This window comes from Aplidium turbinatum, chromosome 16 (genome assembly GCF_918807975.1).
Source record: "Aplidium turbinatum chromosome 16, kaAplTurb1.1, whole genome shotgun sequence".
NCBI lineage: Eukaryota > Metazoa > Chordata > Ascidiacea > Aplousobranchia > Polyclinidae > Aplidium > Aplidium turbinatum.
Window position 1 is genome coordinate 20,326,665 of NC_137487.1, and position 18,055 is coordinate 20,344,719.

Genomic DNA, 18,055 nt, shown 5'->3' on the forward strand with positions numbered 1-18,055 from the left:
CAACATAGTGTGGTCAAAGTCAACATTTAGCTTACATGAGGCTTTATCATACAAAAACACAACATTAAATATGCCAATAAGGCGGTTAAAGTCAACATCGAGAGTATATATTAGGTTTTATCATACAAACCTAATACTTTTTTTATAACTAGTTATCTGGCAAAACCAAATATAAGCCATATTTTAATAAACAAACAAAAACCTGGCTCAAATTTCATTCTTAAAAATTTTGTTTGGTTGTCCGCTCCAGCCTTCCAAAAGTCAACTTCGAGTGTTTTACCTTGTTAATTTTACAGCTATAAACACAAAAAGTCGTTTATCTCGAAAACTTGAAAATGGCGGATATTAGGTTATGACAAATCACGGGAGAGCTCTTCCTGTTTGAATGTCTATGGAATAGCTGAACTACTTTCAGACACATTTCCACCGCTGTCACATGCAGAGCTTTCTACCTCTTCATGAAACTCATCATATTCCATGGCTATGTCAGGTAAAGTCCGCTCCGATAGCTCATTTGGTTAGAGCGTTACTTCTGGAACGAAGAAGCTTTAAGATCAAGCGGCGCTGGTGCGACTCTCGGGGTGTGCGCTTGAGCAACGCACGTTAAGGATTGCTCTCCATTCAGCGGCATCTAATGGATGGAATAATTCCCTGGCAACAACACTTCAACAATCGAAAACTTCATTCTGTCAATCTTGGTGACCGGGCCTGCATCAGTGATTGAAAGCCTTTACAAGTATGCGAGTGTACATAACAGACCTATGTCGAAACTGCAAATGGAGAAGAGACTGTCGAGCATGTCCCGCTGAAATGCCCAGTTGTCCATTCGTGGACACGCGGCCAGTTGACGGCTCCTGAGACGATCGCAAATGAACCACGATTGGCGCTCAAGGTCTGGGAGAAGATGGCAGAGATGATCGCGACCACAACCAAACGACAATAATTAAACCGACTAGAGATTGTTTAGCAACAACACAGACACCACTTGTGGTCAATAAAGCAGGCGTGACATTTTATTACGAAACGAAACTAGGTTGTGATGATGGCTATCCCTCTCCATCATCACAACCTAGCCTTGTATTTCGTAATAAAATGTCACGCCTGAAATAAAATGAAATACGAGACTAGGTTGTAGACCAATTGACATGATGTTTTCATTTATTTTCGAAGATAGACAACGAATTTGAGTCAAGCTTTGGTATGTGATTGGCGTGCGTGAGTGAGGAGATGACTGATTAGGCCTATCTGTGAGGTGAAGCTTCTACTGCAGGATGGACAGGGGAAGCGTAGCCTATTTGTAATCTGGAGGTTGCTGCAGCAGATGAGGTTTATTAACCAATCAGAAGGCAAGATGTAAATCAGCCTATTGCACTATTGCAGTCATGCGACCTATGCACTTTACAAAGTAAATTAAATCATCGTTTTGCCGTAGCCAGAGTGGCCGAGAGGGTTGGGGCTAAGGAATAGTCATTTGGATGGTCTGGGTTTGACGCCCAGTCCTGCCCTTCTTCTTCTTCCTCTATAACTATCAAGCACAGTTTAAAGCAATAATTAGCTCTCTGGCTAAGTGCAAGAAGGCTCATAATGCTGCATTCAGCTGGTTCATAGAGAAATTTGCCCTATGTTCAAATTAGGTGTCTACCGTTTAAAACAGTCTATCTGCTGCAGCGACCTGCAGATTTTAATACGCACACCGGAAGAATGATTGGCCAGAGTTCTTGTTTAACGCTGTGGCCTTACGCTGTTCCCGTTTTTGACAGCACATATCGTACGCTGCTCTTGGCTGATACTGCGTCTTCAGAAATAAGACTGCGTCATGTTGGTCGTTCTGCTACTAGATGTTTTCAAGAATCAACATCGACTAAGAATTCTTTTATGAAGGCTTTCAAAGTGCCCTTTAAACCTTTTTTTTAACCAACCGGTTTTGAAACGAAAACTTTTATTGAGAATCATTTTAAACAAACCTTTTAATAATCCCAAAAATAATCAAAGTTGATTGTCCAAAATTTTGTTTTCAACAAACTCCAAACCTGTCGCAGAATTAGAAATACTTGACGTTTTATCTTCGTCGCTCGACCAATCACTGGCTGTGTTGTAGATTTCAATGGCTTTTATGTAAGCGGCTTTTGCTTCAAACAATTGGTTGGTTTTTTCAAGCGCAGATCCCATATTATTGTGGCAATATCCAAATATCTGATATCGATTTGCTTCAACATAGAATACTGTTTTCATTAACGTAATTGCGGATTCGTTTATTGCGATTGATTTGTAATAATCAGCTGCTTCGATGCAGCAGAAACCAAAGTGACATAAAAAACAAGTAATTTGTTTGCATTTAACTTTTAGATCAACGTTATTTATACTTTGCATACAATCAACACTTTCCCTGATAAATGAATATTGTTCTTTCATTTGTTCTTGTTTGTTTTGTTTTGATAATGCTAAACATATTTGTGCTATCAACCAACCAATGTTTTCAAGCTTATCTAACCTGCTTTCACCGTCGTAATGATTTTTAACAAATTGAAATCTACAACGAGCCAATGAGATTGCGCAATCGCATTCTTCTACGTTAGCCAAGTTAAAAATTAATTTCATAATGTTCTCATCACAAACGTCACGTAATTGATCGATCAAGCGTGATGATTGATTTGCATCAACGATGGATGCAATCGAAACACAAACAATTTCTACTCCTGAAATGTTTTTTAAACTCAACAAGCATTCCGCTTGGTCGATGCTTGGTTGTAACTTGTCCCATCCTTCGACATGGTCGATGAATATTTGAAGGGTTTCCACCGCTTTTTGAAAGTTGTTTTGTTGACGAAAGGTCGCTGCTGAATCTGTCAAAAATTATAAAATGAAAAAATGGAATCATAACAACTATCAAAGATTCGGTTTTTGCACTTGAATAAAAGCAAAGTTTGAATTACATTTCAAATGTATTAAGTTGAATTATGAAATGTTAATCCGTCCTCCCCGATAGATCAGTTGGTTAGCGCGTGACTTCGTGAACGAAGAACCAAGCGGAGCTGGTTCAACTCTCGGGGTATGCGCTTGAGCAACGCATTCTAAGGATGCTTTCCATTCAGCGGCACCTAATGGATGGAATAATTCCCCGGCAACAAGACTTCAACAATTGGAAACTTCACTCTGTCAATTTTGGTGACTGGGCCTGCGTTAGTGGTTCACAGCCCCTATAAGCATGTGAAACTGCCAGGATTAAGCTTTCCCAGTCCGAGGACAAAGATTTAATCAATCAAATCCTGGTATCGTTATATCTCAATATTGTGTTCATTCAATCCACAATTATCCTGAACTCATGCATGTTCTGCCAGAAGGTTCCGGTTTGATTAGCGGCTGCAGGTTGTGAAAGTTAGGTTAATTCGAATCTCGTACGCCATCGTGTGTCTGGTACCAATAACTTTTTGCAATGTTTAATGTGCAATAGTGATTCTCAAACTTAGTTGCTCTGTGAGACAATGATCAAAGTTTTATAATCTTATGACGCACTGAAGTAAAAAACACACGTTAACAATTTATCTTTATTGATACTATAGTATATAACACAGCGAATTTCAAACTAAATTGATGTGATGTGCGAGCTTGCTTATTTTTGACGACTTAACATTAAGGAGTCTTTTGATAATTCGCATGACTGCCGCTCTCATTTAACTTGCAAAATTATTGCTCACCTTATTATGCCAATTATGCCTCACCGATATTTCGTTCACAATAGCGATGATAGAAAATGACTATTTACATAAAAAGGCAAAAGGAAAAGTAGCCTATTGATGTCGCGCTGTTTTAGCTCGATTTGAGTAGGATAACTTGCAATTCATTGTAGTCTAAAAAATGTCCAATCAGATTCCTTAATGTTTTATGCGCAAATTAATGCAAAAGGAAACAGTTTTGCCACTGAAGCTTATTAATTTTACATTATCCACACTTTTTAGAATAATTTTAAATTTTGTTCCTTTTATAGTATCGACTCTTTTATGACAAATGACTTTTTATTACATATAACCAAAATGATTTTCATCAAACCTTTGTGGTAAGGTATTGAGTACACGATGTTTGTTGGCATCAAAATGTAATTCAGACACCAATTCTTATCTACTAATCATCAATTTAGTTTCCAAGCAAAAATCATCTATCCGCGCAACAAAATAACACAATACAACATTCATCAAGTTAATACACATTCCATATCTTGTCTCACAATGCAGCAAGCATAACTGCGTACAATATCACTAATAAATCGGAGAGTTTTCATGGCCTTTGGCTTTGAAATCAATAAAAATATTTTAGCTTTCCATTGGCGTCACGTAAATTAATGCAAAACCAAATTTTTTTGAAATGCTTTCAGTCGACAAACTTCAGTTTAAGAAGTATTTGCTATGCAGAACATGTGTTGAGTATATAGGCTACAATGCTTACATTGTAATACGTTTGTGTTATCTGGAACTTTTCATCACCTGGAGTGGGTACTGAAGTGAGAGCAGAGTAATTTCTACAACTACAGTGTTCACAATAAAGTGTTCTTGTATTCCATTCACGCAGCATTCCATAACAAGTGTTGGTGTTGCTTACCTCGTAATTGTTTGATTTCTGAAGGAGTTAAAACTTTTTTATCAACAGCTTGTGAAGTGACTTCCACCTGAAAATAAACGACGCACCTTAAGCAAGCTGCAAAACAAAATACCAAACCTTATTTGTGTAGTGGAGTGTAGTGGATTCGTTTTCATTCAAATATTGCAGAAGTTTCTTAGTCAACAACTTTAAAAATGGGTTGCCAAGATTGCGCTGGTAGTTAGGGAGAATCCATTTTGTTTAATTAAATTTATATAAAACGAATATCTAAAAAAACTAAAACAATGAAAACTATTAATACTACAAAAAGTGCTCAATGCTAAGCAAAAAAGCAAAGCAGAGCGAATTAAATCAAAATATAGTTATTACTATCTGAATTCTTAACAGCCTGTTTCACCTCAAACGGATCATCAACGGAAAACGGATGATCCGTTTGAGGTGAAACAGGCTGTTAAGAATTCAGATAGTAATAACTATATTTTGATTTTAAAAAAAAATATGTGTGAGAAAAAATTAAGTTGGATATCAGGGAAATATCCAAGCCACCTTTAAAAAAAGTTAATACAGGGAAAAATGGATGATTGTGTGGAAAGAGCTATACATGCATACAAGAACCAAAAATTTCCAAACAGTTAGAAACTTTTTTCTAGAAAAGTTGACATCAATGGAAAAACTTAGATCTAGAACCTTTCAAAAGATTCTGAGTCTAACAAATCCCTGGCCCAATTTCAAAAATTTCCCTGGTCTCCAGAGGTTGTAGTTCTTTTTTGTACACTTTAAATTAGTAGCGGGTAGCAGAAATGCGACTGAAATAAGCATAGCGTCTCTTCGTTACATTGGAAAACAGTAGCATCGCTACTGCAGCCGCTACACCGACAAAAATGTAGCCATGCAATCGCTACCAAAAAATGGCGCTTTTCTCCCGCCTCTGCTGGTCTCCCTTGTCTATGCCAGTGGTGACGATTTTTTTTTTGTATATTTGAAAATAATCGTAGAAGTGTTTCTTGAACACATTGGCGGATCCAGGGAGGTGGGGAAGGGAGTTGGAGCAATCGCTCACTGTACCTCTTGAGAGCTTTCTCTGGCGTCACTCACTCTTGCTTCGCTTCAGGATTCTGGAATCTATGTGATTTGTGTAACCCGAAGGCTTACAGAGCAGTCCTCGCGTCTCGCAATGGAATTCAACGCACTGGATATCCAAGAATGCCTATTCGGATCCTGGCAATTACCTTATACAAACGTAGTTTTGCGGTTTTGTTACATTGTGCATTTGTGTATGGTGATTGCAACGCTCCAAGCAGTGCATTTTTAATCAAAACTAGAATTCCTTTGTAGCTGCAACCAAGACATGTGACTCTCACCTCAGTAATGTATATGACAGTATAGAGCGTTGTTGGGTTCGTTAATTTTTGGTTACGGTGCTACTAATTTTTAGTTCTGGTGTTTTCTCTTCAATCCTCTGGTTTTGGTTCTACTTGACATCATGCTTGCTGTGTTATATCTTCGCCTCCACACTTGGATTTAGAATAAATCAGTACGTGTAGCACGGACGACTGCTGTGTCCTGGTCACTCCTAGCCGCCATTGTTCCCAAGGATGTTGTAGTCGTGACGACTGCTGTGTATGAGTGAGCGTTTCAATATGTAACACGCCACGTCCGCTACACCCACCATAAAATGTAAAAAAATCAACTTTATTCGCAGAAAATAAGGTAAATTGATGTTGTTAAACACTCACACATTTTTGTGTTTTGTTGAATTCCCCCCACACCATAAAATTACTTATTGGATCCGCTTCTACTTGAACATGAGTTGTGCAGTCAAAGTTATAAAAGTTCTTGTTATGTTTCTGTTAAATTAACCAAACGACGTTGAAAACTGAGACTTTTTGCCAACCACCATTAGCGAAGTAGGCTACATGGTTTTCAGCTTACATTACACTTACAATGATTGACTATATCAATCATCAACTTTTGACTTTCGGTCAAGTCGGCGCCAATACTGTTGACATCAAGAGCAGGAAAATAACGCGATTTGTCGAAAGCAAGTAAAGCAAAAATGTATTGGATTTCAATTGGAAGTGCTTGGTCAAGTAACGTGCGAGATATATCCTAGAATTTTTATTGATTTTTAAACTCTATGGGTTACTCAGATCTCGAACCAAAAGTGAACCTTCAAAACTGTAGATAACGAGTATGGTGACATTTAAAATTAAATGCAATTATTATTTGAACACAGATTTGTGAAGTCGAAGTTAACACATTTCATTATATTTGGTTTTTACTTCACATACGATACAGGAGTTTGTCTTACGTCTTACAATTGCAAAGCGTATTAGATCTTCGTGCTCGTTGTTCTACAACTTTTCACGTGCAAACTGTCAGCCCAAAACCAAAAGAAAACTTCTTATGTAAAATCTTTATGCAAACCTCACCTTTCCCAATCTTTCAATGACGTTTTCCAAAGTGAAATTTCGAGATATTCCATCTACTCCGTTGCCAGGCAAAGTAATAGGATTTCTACACGTTGGACATCTGAAATGATTGCAGTGAAATTGTAAGCTTTGTGTTTTAATCTATCGGATATGACAAAACGACGCTTTATTTTCACATAGAGTTAGCTTTGTTGATCAATTGCACCACTTTGCATTGGCATTGGTTAAAAGACTTCCTTTCCTGCTGTTTGCGCCACCTGAAAATTCCCAGAATCTGGAGAAGAGCCCTTGTGGTTGCAGTTCCTAAGCCGAAGAAGCCCCCAGGGGACCCGAAGAGTTACCGTCCAATCTCACTGCTCTGCATCCCCTTCAAGATCCTCGAGAGACTCATCTACGCCCGTGTCGAACCAATAATAGATCCGCAGCTCCCCCGTGAACAAGCTGGTTTCCGACACGGACGATCAACCGTAGATCAGGTCACACTTATGACCCAAGACATTGAGGACAGCTTCTCGGCTAAGAAGAAGGCTGGCGCCGTGTTTGTTGATCTCACGGCTGCCTATGATACCGTATGGCATAGCGGCCTTACCTGCAAGTTACTCCGTCTGCTCCCTGACAGACACATGGTCCATATGATGATGGAACTTGTGCAAAACCACAGTTTTACCCTCACAACCGGTAGCGGTCGTCGAAGCAGACTACGCCGGCTTAAAAACGGCGTCCCACAGGGCTCAGTCTTGGCTCCTCTCCTGTTCAATATACACACCCACGACTTGCCCCCCACCATCTCCAGGAAATATGCTTACGCAGACGACCTGGCACTCCTGCACTCAGCAGGAAACTGGCAGTCAGTGGAGAGGAACCTCAGCCAAGACATGCAAACACTATCAGCATACCTCCAGAAATGGAAGCTACAGCTCAGCAAGTCAATGACAGTGTCGGCGGCCTTCCACCTTAACAACCGGGAGGCACAGCGTGAGATAAACATCAAGATTGATGGGGAACGCCTGCCCTACTGTGCCGAACCTACATACCTCGGCATAACCCTGGACAGGTCACTCACGTACCGCCGGCACTTGAATTCACTGCGCAAAAAACTATCTACACGCGTCGCACTTTTGAGGCGATTGGCGGGTTCCGGCTGGGGAGCTGGTGCTAAAACTCTTCGTACAGCTACCCTAGCCCTTGTTCATTCCACCGCTGAGTACTGCGCGCCGGTCTGGTGTTGTAGTTCTCACACTCACCAGATTGATACCGCCATCAACGACGCACTGCGTATTGTGACTGGATGCCTGCGTCCCACTCCAACGGACTGCCTACCCATCCTAACAGGCATCCAACCCGCTGAGCTACGCCGTAAAGGAGCCACGATTTCTCTCGCTTGCCGCGCTTTGGACCCGGACCATCTTCTCCATGCAACATTCAAGCGACCACCACCTATAAAGCAGCGACTGAAATCAAGACGCCCCTTTGTGCCTGCCGCACAACAACTCCTTAAGAACGCAGAAGAACTTGGTTTAAGTGCGGCACACTGGATGAACCACATGTGGAACACGGAGTGGCAAAATCACACCTCCACGCTCCGTGACTTCATACCCGACGCCGATCCCCGTCCACCAGGGATGTTCCTCGCAAGGCTTGCGTGGGTCAGGCTAAACCGCCTGCGAACTGGCGTCGGCCGTTTTCGTTCGGACATGCACAAGTGGGGCCTGGCTCCTTCATCAGAATGCGAGTGTGGTGCCACGGAACAGACCGCAGATCATGTCATCCACTACTGCCTAACCCACCGGCCTCCACACGGTGCGCATGGTCTGAGGGTCCTGGACGACGAGACTGCTGAGTGGCTGAAGATTTCCTGCCCTCCAATCTAGCCTGGAAAGATCGCTCATACGCCATCATCATCACCACTTTGCATGGCACAACTTGGCAAACTTTTGAACTTAGCTTACATTGTCGTATTGTATTTCATTTGCGGCTTTAAGTTTGCAGAAGGAAGACAACTTTAGAGAAATAAAACATAGTAACTTTAGCGGGTTTAGCATACTTTATTTCACACAAAATATAACATAATTAAAATAAAATAAACTCAAACGTTTTCGACACGTACGTGTGTCCTCATCAGGAATTAAATATGCAATACATAAAATGAAAAATCGTAAGATAAATTTGACTATGCACTGTAACTGTAACGACACTCTGGACTGAAAGCACAAACTGAACAAATAATACGAGAATGATTGCGAGTAAATTATGCGGTGGGAAACAGATCACGTGAGGTGTAGACTACAGGCATTGGACAAAACAATTAGAACACACACAAAAGGAACGATGAGCCACAGGTGAATAACTGCCGGTTGAGAGATGGATTGTTACGTTTGATTCTTAAGGCTTCCATGATCTTAGTTTGAAAATCAGATCTGCCTCGAGAGATGAGTTTAAATTGGTCGATCGAGACATTGTCAGAAGACAACTTTGCATCCAACTTAAAGTAAAATATTTTGGTCTTTTTTTGCAACCTGACACTTCAACGGGTTCTTAACTATGCGTTGGTTACGTTTTTCAAGTAAAAGTTTCGGAACCACTGATGTGGAAAGGAAACCACTTGTCACAAGTTATCCTACTGGGAGATTGATGATGATTTTAAAAGTAAAAAATATAAAATAAAGTACTTGTGTATTGCGATGAAAGCAAAATATGCCAATTTATAGAATATTTTCTTGTTACCTTTTATCCTGATTGCTTTGACAGAGTCCAGTTAGACAGTTGTGGCAAAAGCTATGTCCACAGGTTAGCACACGAATGGGCCTCTTCAGAGGTTCAATGCATATTGCACATTGGAATTCTTCGTTAACTCTGGAAGCCATTGTATTTTATTCTAGCGCAGCAAAAAATGTGGAATAATTCCTTACAAAGAAAATGCCAGAAAATATTGAAAATAAACTTAATTATTTCTGTAAAATAGATTGATTAATTTTTATAAAAAATTCACAATCAACATCTTCAAATTTCATTAATTAGACAAATAACGCTGCTCTAGTAACAGAGAGTTTTGTATTTTCATTGGTCTTATAATAAAAGATAGAAAAAAAATGAATCAAGCCACAGATGTTGACAAGTCATATCCTGGTGGCTTCATTCAATGCTGCTGTAGCCTCCTAGCAACTTGTTTGGTGGTTGACAAATTTTATAAAAACAAATTTATTCAACGACCGCATACGTTGAATCGATGTACAAAGTGGTTAGTTTAATGTTTGAGTTGATACTAAAAATGCTAGTTTCTTAACTTTGTTGATCTTGATTGTGACCTACAAATATTGTTCTTATCACTACAACTGTCACCCCTCATACATTATGCTGTCATAAACTAACATTGCCACTTCTATAGCTATATTGTGTACATTCATTTCTGAAGCGCTGAATGAATGAACTCTCTTTAAAAAGTTATAAAAGGATCAGAGCAACCAGTTTGCCCATCCCTGACTGATGAAAATTTTATAAAACCTAATCCAGCCTAGAAGGAACTTGTACTGTTGACAAGGACAAACATTGGTGAAGAAAAAGAAAATGACGCTCATAATTAAATATTTAACGTTAGCATGACATTGACTAAAATGACACGACTCTACAATTTTTACTGTCACAATTATTGGAAGGAAAATTTTTGCAGAAACATAATATCCACCCATAGCGACATGCTGTCGCAACTGAATGACGTATTTGCAATATTTTATTTACGTAAACTGCTTGAAAGAAAAACTACGGTACTTGGTGTAGGCTGTGCATTTTAAATTTTCACTGACGTTTTTCATCTTTTGTCAACAAATTGTCAAGGCAAGTGAGTATCATCAAATGGAATTGTATAATAAAACATACTCATCATGAAATAAATGTAAGTATTATGTATTATAAGTACATCATAATGACATTGAACAAGGCAGGTAGCATCACATTTGATTACTTATTTGTAGGCAATCACCCACTTCGTGATTCACATTAAGAAATGGGGTAATAAATAGTGTTGGATTTCTCATCGGTGCCATTAAGCTACATCTAGAATTTGGAAGCCAATTGTTTTTAGAAATGTGAGTAAATAGGACTTATAGGACGCAGTCAGTACCAGTTCCTTTGTTTGATAACAATGTTATATTTAAGCATATATTTATACAGTTTAACACAAACAACAGCAGCGCAAAAGCAGCCTGGAGACAATTCAGCACAAACACTTTACACTGCCATTTCTACCTCTTTATAGAAAACACTTTCTCGCTAGATGAAACTTATTGTTACGCGTCTTTCAAAAACACGACCACTTCAAAATGCGAGTCATTGAGTCCTGCCCGATTTGGCTTCAGCACGTTTCTTTCATGAAGAAAAGTCTCTCCACCGCAGCACTGGAAGGAATGAAGCAAAGAGCTATAGGCTACCTAATGAACAAACGTTCCAATAAATCGGCACTGGAAAAGATCAAGGACTTGCTTTCTGTCTGAAAAAAAAGCCTCCACATTTGACTTTTCTTTCGTACCGCTGTTTCATGCGATGGCACCAACACGCCAAATTCATCCTCGGAGTCGTGACTGGTGTTAGTGTCGCTCTTGTCTGTATCAACGTGGCTTGATGCTTCCCGCAATGGTCAAATGATTTTGTCTCGCATTGTTTTAAAACAAATCTTCAAAACACGAGTCATTTTTTTCATTTAAAATTAAAATGTAGCGGGTAGTGGGAGTGCGACTGAAATAAATGTAGCTACCATCCGCTACAGCTACATTTGAAAAAAGGTAGCGCCGCTGCTGCAGCAGCTACACCAACAAAAATGTAGCGGTGCTATGGCTACTTTTACGACGAAAGTAGCGCGCAAATGCACACCTCTGTACGCAAGTGCCGGTATTTCGAACTATTGTAATAAATGGCGATTAGTAATTTTAAACTCTAGTTGACTTAAAGCTGCTTCAAGCTCCTGATTTCAAATCCGGATGATACAAGTTAGTAAAAGATAGCACCACCTTGTGGTGAATAAAATATGGGTCATGTCGCTTGTAAATTGAGATGTACTTATGGTAAAGTGTCTTCGTCCAGCGGTGTTTTTTTACACCACTTATGCTTATGTATGCATATATGCTTTTCATACAACTGCATGCATATCTGAAGCAAATAGTTATTTATGACGTAATACTAGGCTAGGTTGTGGACAACTTGACAGAGTGACGTAAGCATTATGAACATAAACATCAATAACATTAAATTACAACCCTGAACTTGTATAAGTTTCACCGACTGTGCTGTGTTAAACCTGGTTCAGATTCTTAAAGAAGATTTGAGCGTCGAGTAGCAACAGCACGTCGATAGCAGATGTACTAGTACAGTGCGTATGCGCAGTTAGTGAAGAATGTAGCTGCCGTGAAACATGCTACGTAGGCTATGACATATTGGTAACGGGGAATTGCACCAGACTTATGATTTTATTGAAGCACTGATATTATGTCAAACCTTCCAGACCGCAATTTGTTGGACACTAGTTACTGACTTCACTGCAGTGACACCATACGCTATCTTGCCAGCCTGAACTGATTACTGCTCAGTGATTACTAAATTGCTGAGCACTAATTGTGCAGACTAACGATGGCAAGACAACATTCAGGCATGGACAGGTTTCAATTTGGCGACACAAGAGTGAGTTAGCATTTATCGCCACTCTGCTGCAAGTGGAGATAGCGACTGATGAGGATTACAAGCAGGATTATATAGTTGAGACGGAGCGATCTCCCTGGCGTCAGTACTACCTGACTACTTGATAGAACTAGACAGCCAGCATTGTGTTTCGCTAACCATACCGGTGTAGCCTCCACACTAGCCATCAAAACTTTTCCCAAAACCATGTGTTTCTCGGCAGTCGAGTGTAGCAAGAACTTAGCGATAGACACGTGTCTCTGATAATGATGAATATAACTTTAATGTAACAAAGTTAACAAATAACAGAAATATATCATTTGATTGGAGCAGAAAAGTTACTTTTTCAACCACAAACAGTTATAATTCAGCAAGGTATGTGAGCAAGTTAAAGTTGTTTCCAAATGTTTAGGCAATATGTTTGTGTTATACTGTATGTTCTCTAGCATTTCGTATTTAATGTAAGATTAGTTTTTGCTTCTAGCATTTCGTATTTAATGTAAAATTAGTCTTCTTTTAAAGCAGGGACGGGCAAAATACGGCCCGCGGGCCGGACCACGACGAGATTTTGAGTGGCCAGCAGACAGTTTCAGTTCTTACGTGATAATGTGGCCTGTGGCCACAATCTGCCGCAATCCCCTACAACTTCCTTATTTCGTCAAATAATAGTGACTGTTAGTTATTCTTTAGTTTTTTGCGACAAGCATGTTATGTTCCGCCATAGACCGTTTCATCTTTGTCTCTTGCTTGAATCTTCTTCAGTCTCAAGCCTTGCCGCAAGCGCAAACCGAAAAAATGCCAATGTTTTTAGGTCTATCTTGGAATGTTAAAGTATTTTGCATTCATCCCAGCATCTTATTTTTTTAAGACAAACACTGTGTCATTTTTCTTTGTTTTTAATTTTTGTATTTCAAAAGTCGTGCGCTTTGATGACAGCCATTTTGTCGGTTTCAATAAAAGACCAAGCCCATAGTATCCTTTGAAAACTTCCTTGTTGTTGTTGACAGAGTTGTGTTTAAAAAGTACTGCTATGCACAGCCTGTTCTGATTATACACAATGGACAGTAAATATACAATAATATATTTGTGCTATCTGGAAGTATTTATTACCTGAAGTGGGAACTGAAGTGAAAGCAGAGTTCATTCTACAACTATACAACGTTCATAACAAAGCGTTCGTGTTGCTTACCTTGTAATTGTGAAATTTTTGAACGATTTAAAACTTCTTTTTGAACAGTTTGTGAAGTGACTTTCATCTAAACATAAACAATAATGTATTTTACTCTGAAAGCTTCAAAAAATAAATACAAGACATTATTTGAATAGTAGATTCGTTTTCATTCAGTTATTACAAAATTTTCTCCGTTTCAAAATATGCAACAAACGACTGCATACTACATGTTTTTGTTTGTTTTCTCTTTTATGGACACTTTGTTTTTGCATCCCAACAAAACTAAATGACTGATTGATTATTGAAGTTGAACATGGTTGGAGCGAAACTACTGTTGCAAGAAGTAACAGTGACGTCAGCAGTAGTAGCTCTACTGAGATCAGAAGTGCCTTGAAATGTCACGAAAACCAAATCACAAGAACGAAATTTTTTACGTTTCTGCTAAAATCTGATGCAATTAACCAATATCGCTGATGAAGACGCATTTAAAATTCAAACTAAAAGCAATATTTATAAAATTATCGAATAGAACTTGAATAAAAAATTTAATGAAAATTAATTGAATTGTTTTGTGGAAATTTATAGATTACTGTATGTTTTCGTTTTCTCTTTCATGTACGTTTTGTTTTGCATCTGAACAAAAATAAATGACTGATTGATTCATACAAACTTTACCTTTCCAAAACTTTCGATGACGTTTTCCAAAGTGATGTTTCTAGAAATTCCCTCCACTCCGTTGCCAGGCAACGCAATGGGACTTCTACACGTTGGACATCTGCAATTGTGGAAATGAAATTGCAAGTTTTGTGTTTTAAATATTCTGCATATTTATAACAATAGTTCTTAACAGAGGAAGAATTCTTCATCAAGAACGAATACGTGTTTCGGCATACTATAGTTTGTATACGTATTCGGTATACGTGTTTTAACTTAGTGGTGAGACCCTTGCTACGACGCCTTGCAAGGGTTAACTTACTGTTAAGTGTCAAAGATACAACTGTGCTGTCTCTCGACACTGATACGCAACGCTTTCATATAGTAAGGGACGAATGAAAGGGTTCAACAAAAGTAAAGAGAGGAATGTATAGAAACAGGTTGGGAACCAAAAGGCTACTTGTGACAAGTCGCTGGAAGATTTATGATGATTTTAAAAGTAAAAAAGTACAATAAAGCTCTTGTATATTGCGATGAAAGCGAAATATGCTAATTTATAGAATATCTCCTTTTTAACTTTTATCCTGATTGCTCTGACAGAGTCTAGCTAGACAGTTGTGGCAAAAGCTATGTCCACACGTAAGCATACGAATGGGCCTCTTCAGAGGTTCAATGCATATTGCACATTGGAATTCTTCAGTAACACTGGATGCCATTGTATCTTATTCTAGCACAGCAACAAATCTGGAACAATTCGTTACAAAGGAAAGAATATAAAATATTAAAATTAACTTTAATTTTTCCTGAAGAACAGATTGATTAATTTTTATAGAAATGTCACAATCAACAATTTCTAATCTCATTATTCAGACAATCAACACTGGCCTAGTGGCAGAGAGTTTTGTATTTTCATTGGTTTTATTATAATAAGGGATACAAAAGAAATGAATCAAGCCACAGATGTTGACAAGTCATGTCCTGGTAGCTTCATTCAATGCTCCTGTAGCCTCCTAGCAACTTGTTTGGTGGTTGACAAATCTTATATAAAAACAAAATTATTCAACGACCGCAGGCGTTGAATCGATGTACAAAGTGGTTAGTTTGATATTTGGATTGATACTCAAAATGCTAGTTTCTTAACTTTGGTAATCTTGATTGTGACTGACAAATTAATGTTCCTACGGGTAGAACTGTCACCCCTCATGCCTTATGTTGATAAAAACTAACATTGCACCTTTTATAGCTATATTCTGTACATTCATTTCACAATCGCTGAATGTATGATCTACATTAAAAAGTTATAAAAGGATTGGAGCAACAAGTTTGCCCATCCCTGCCTGACGAAACAGTTATAAAGTCTAACCCAGCACAGAAGGAACTTCTACTGTTGACAATTAGGACAAACATTGGTAAAGAAAGGAAAGACGCTCAGAGCACAATTACCTTAAGAACAACGCACACAAACCATCCAATAACGAGTTACAGGCTTGAAAGAAAACTGGGTTTGTTGTTTGAAAATTACAAGTTATGATCCAAGAAGAATTAAATAAACCAAATAAATGTAAAAGTTTGAGAGTTTGATGTAAATTTTTTTGATGCTTTTGGTAAAGAAATAGCATTGAGAGTGTTTTGAAACCCTCTCTTTGCTTTGAAACGCTTTCTTTTGTCATACAAATGCTAAACTTTATTACAAGCTGATAAACTGACAAAAATTTTCCATTAACAAAGGAATTGACGAGGCAAGTTTCGTCGAGGTGATTGACAAATTTTGTTTTATTCCGAAACTAGGTGTCCGAAATTTTTTTATAATCTTTGAAACACACTTCCAATTTGATGCGCTCTGAGAGCATTTCCAAAACAAATCGAAGATAAAAAATCAGTCAAATTGTGCTTAGCCTGTGGCGTGATCATACGTCCATAATGTTAAGAAGTCATGAACAATCTTACTATTAACGTCATAAGACCAAAATCCAGTGTTAGACATGGAATAAAAGTTGTTTAAACATTTAATTTGTCATTAATTTTCATTCTTCGATATTCAGTTTGTTAGGCCTACACTACAAAAACAAAGTTTTACCTGTTACAACCGCAAGCGATTTATACGAGGAGTTGAACCCTCAAGCTCTCGCCTGCGAGCCCCAGGCACTAACAATTAACGCCACGACTGCCAGTTCAATGGTATAAGCCTAAGCTCTTTCTTTGCATGTAATTAACGAGGCCAGTAGCGTAGCCAGGAATTTTGAAAGGGGGGGTTTTGACAACCCAGCGGCGGGGGTCTGGGGGCCTCCCCCAAAAAATTTTGAAAAATTACTTTAAATTTGGTGCATTCAGAGAGCATTTTCAACAAAAATGTGGGTATGAATATTCCTGTAAAATGATGCTGTCCGGTGGCATAGCAAAAGGATAAGATCATGTTTTCTTCGGCATTTTTCGGAAATAAAGCTAAGTCTCTGTGTTTTCTTGTTGCTAATTCCTGGCTGAGATGTTTGGTATTGGCAAAACTCGCTCTTTTAATGCAGTTTTGTAAAAAATTAGGCAATTTTTTTAGACTGAAAGCATCATTCTCACTATCGTGACGTCACACGCGTGCCAAAGGGGGGGGTTGTAACCCCCAAAACCTCCCCTTGGCTAAGCCACTGAACGAGGTTAATTGCTTCTGTTGCATTTCCGAATTTCAACTGGTTAACACATCATGTCTAGGGCCTCTAATCTAGGGCTAGGCTAACTTTGTTGCAAGAATTGAAAGCAGCTGCTTAGCCTAGGTAGATTATTTCTGTTGATTAAACTTTTCCCCACATTGAAAGAGTTTACGACCCTAAACACTTTCTTGTCTTCTGTTAGCGCAATCACATAGGAGCCCACTTGTGAATTTCGGAAGGGGGACGAGATGATGCCACACGGCCATGAGTACTACTATTACGGAAACAGCCACTAGCACGCCCTTGTGCAAATAAAAAATTGAAATGCGGATGACAAACGTGGTGCGAGCGGGAATTATGTATGACTTTTACTTTTTATGATGTGCAGTAATTCAAATGAATCTAATAAAGTATTACAAGCTTTGGCCAAAGTTGGGAATAGGAATAGTCCAAGTAGCAGGAGCGCGCGCTACTTTTGGTCATAGTAGCGGTATCAATATTGCGCTACCATCAAAGTAGCGGATGCCCACCTCTGCAAATAGCAACAGAACTTTTCACATATTAAAGAAATAAAATTCATAAATGAATGTCCACCGTTTGGCTGCACTGAATATACAATAGTGCGATGGATGAGAACTGGAACTTAAAGATGGCCAAGATCTAAGTGGAATGGTCATGTTTTGTTGTTGTAACATTAAATTACGAAAAGATAAAAGTACATAAAATCAAACATTTTTTTGCAGATCAAACATCAAAAACAGATCGAATATAAATTTGAAACAATTTGTTGCACAATTTTGGTGAAATTACGTCACATTCCGCCACGCGTTACTTTTATATATAAAGCGATTTTAACACATAAAAAATTGTTTTTGAAAAAAAAAAAAAATCTAAAATAATTG

At 38.6% G+C, this 18,055-nt stretch overlaps 1 protein-coding gene across 1 annotated transcript; it reads right to left on the minus strand.

Moving 5' to 3' along the window:
• Window positions 1-1,929: 1,929 nt before the first annotated feature.
• LOC145785308 (uncharacterized) lies at window positions 1,930-15,230 on the minus strand. Its single transcript, XM_082596975.1, has 6 exons — window positions 15,164-15,230; window positions 13,879-13,945; window positions 9,750-9,878; window positions 7,026-7,125; window positions 4,594-4,660; window positions 1,930-2,843 (listed from the first exon to the last, which is right to left on the minus strand). The coding sequence occupies exons 1-6, from the start codon at window positions 15,228-15,230 to the stop codon at window positions 1,987-1,989; spliced, it is 1,287 nt and encodes a 428-aa protein (XP_082453101.1). The 3' UTR covers window positions 1,930-1,986.
• Window positions 15,231-18,055: the final 2,825 nt, after the last annotated feature.

What these genes read in the sequence shown, in the direction of transcription:
- LOC145785308 (XM_082596975.1), bottom strand. Translation starts at nt 15,230, where the DNA reads ATGGCATCCAGTGTTACTGAAGAATTCCAATGTGCAATATGCATTGAA. An exon ending in AAAAATTTCACAATTACAAG is followed by an intron (nt 9,879 to 13,878) that starts GTAAGCAACACG and finishes AATGGCTTCCAG; the next exon opens with AGTTAACGAAGAATTCCAAT. An exon ending in TCATTGAAAGATTGGGAAAG is followed by an intron (nt 4,661 to 7,025) that starts GTGAGGTTTGCA and finishes GTTTATTTTCAG; the next exon opens with GTGGAAGTCACTTCACAAGC.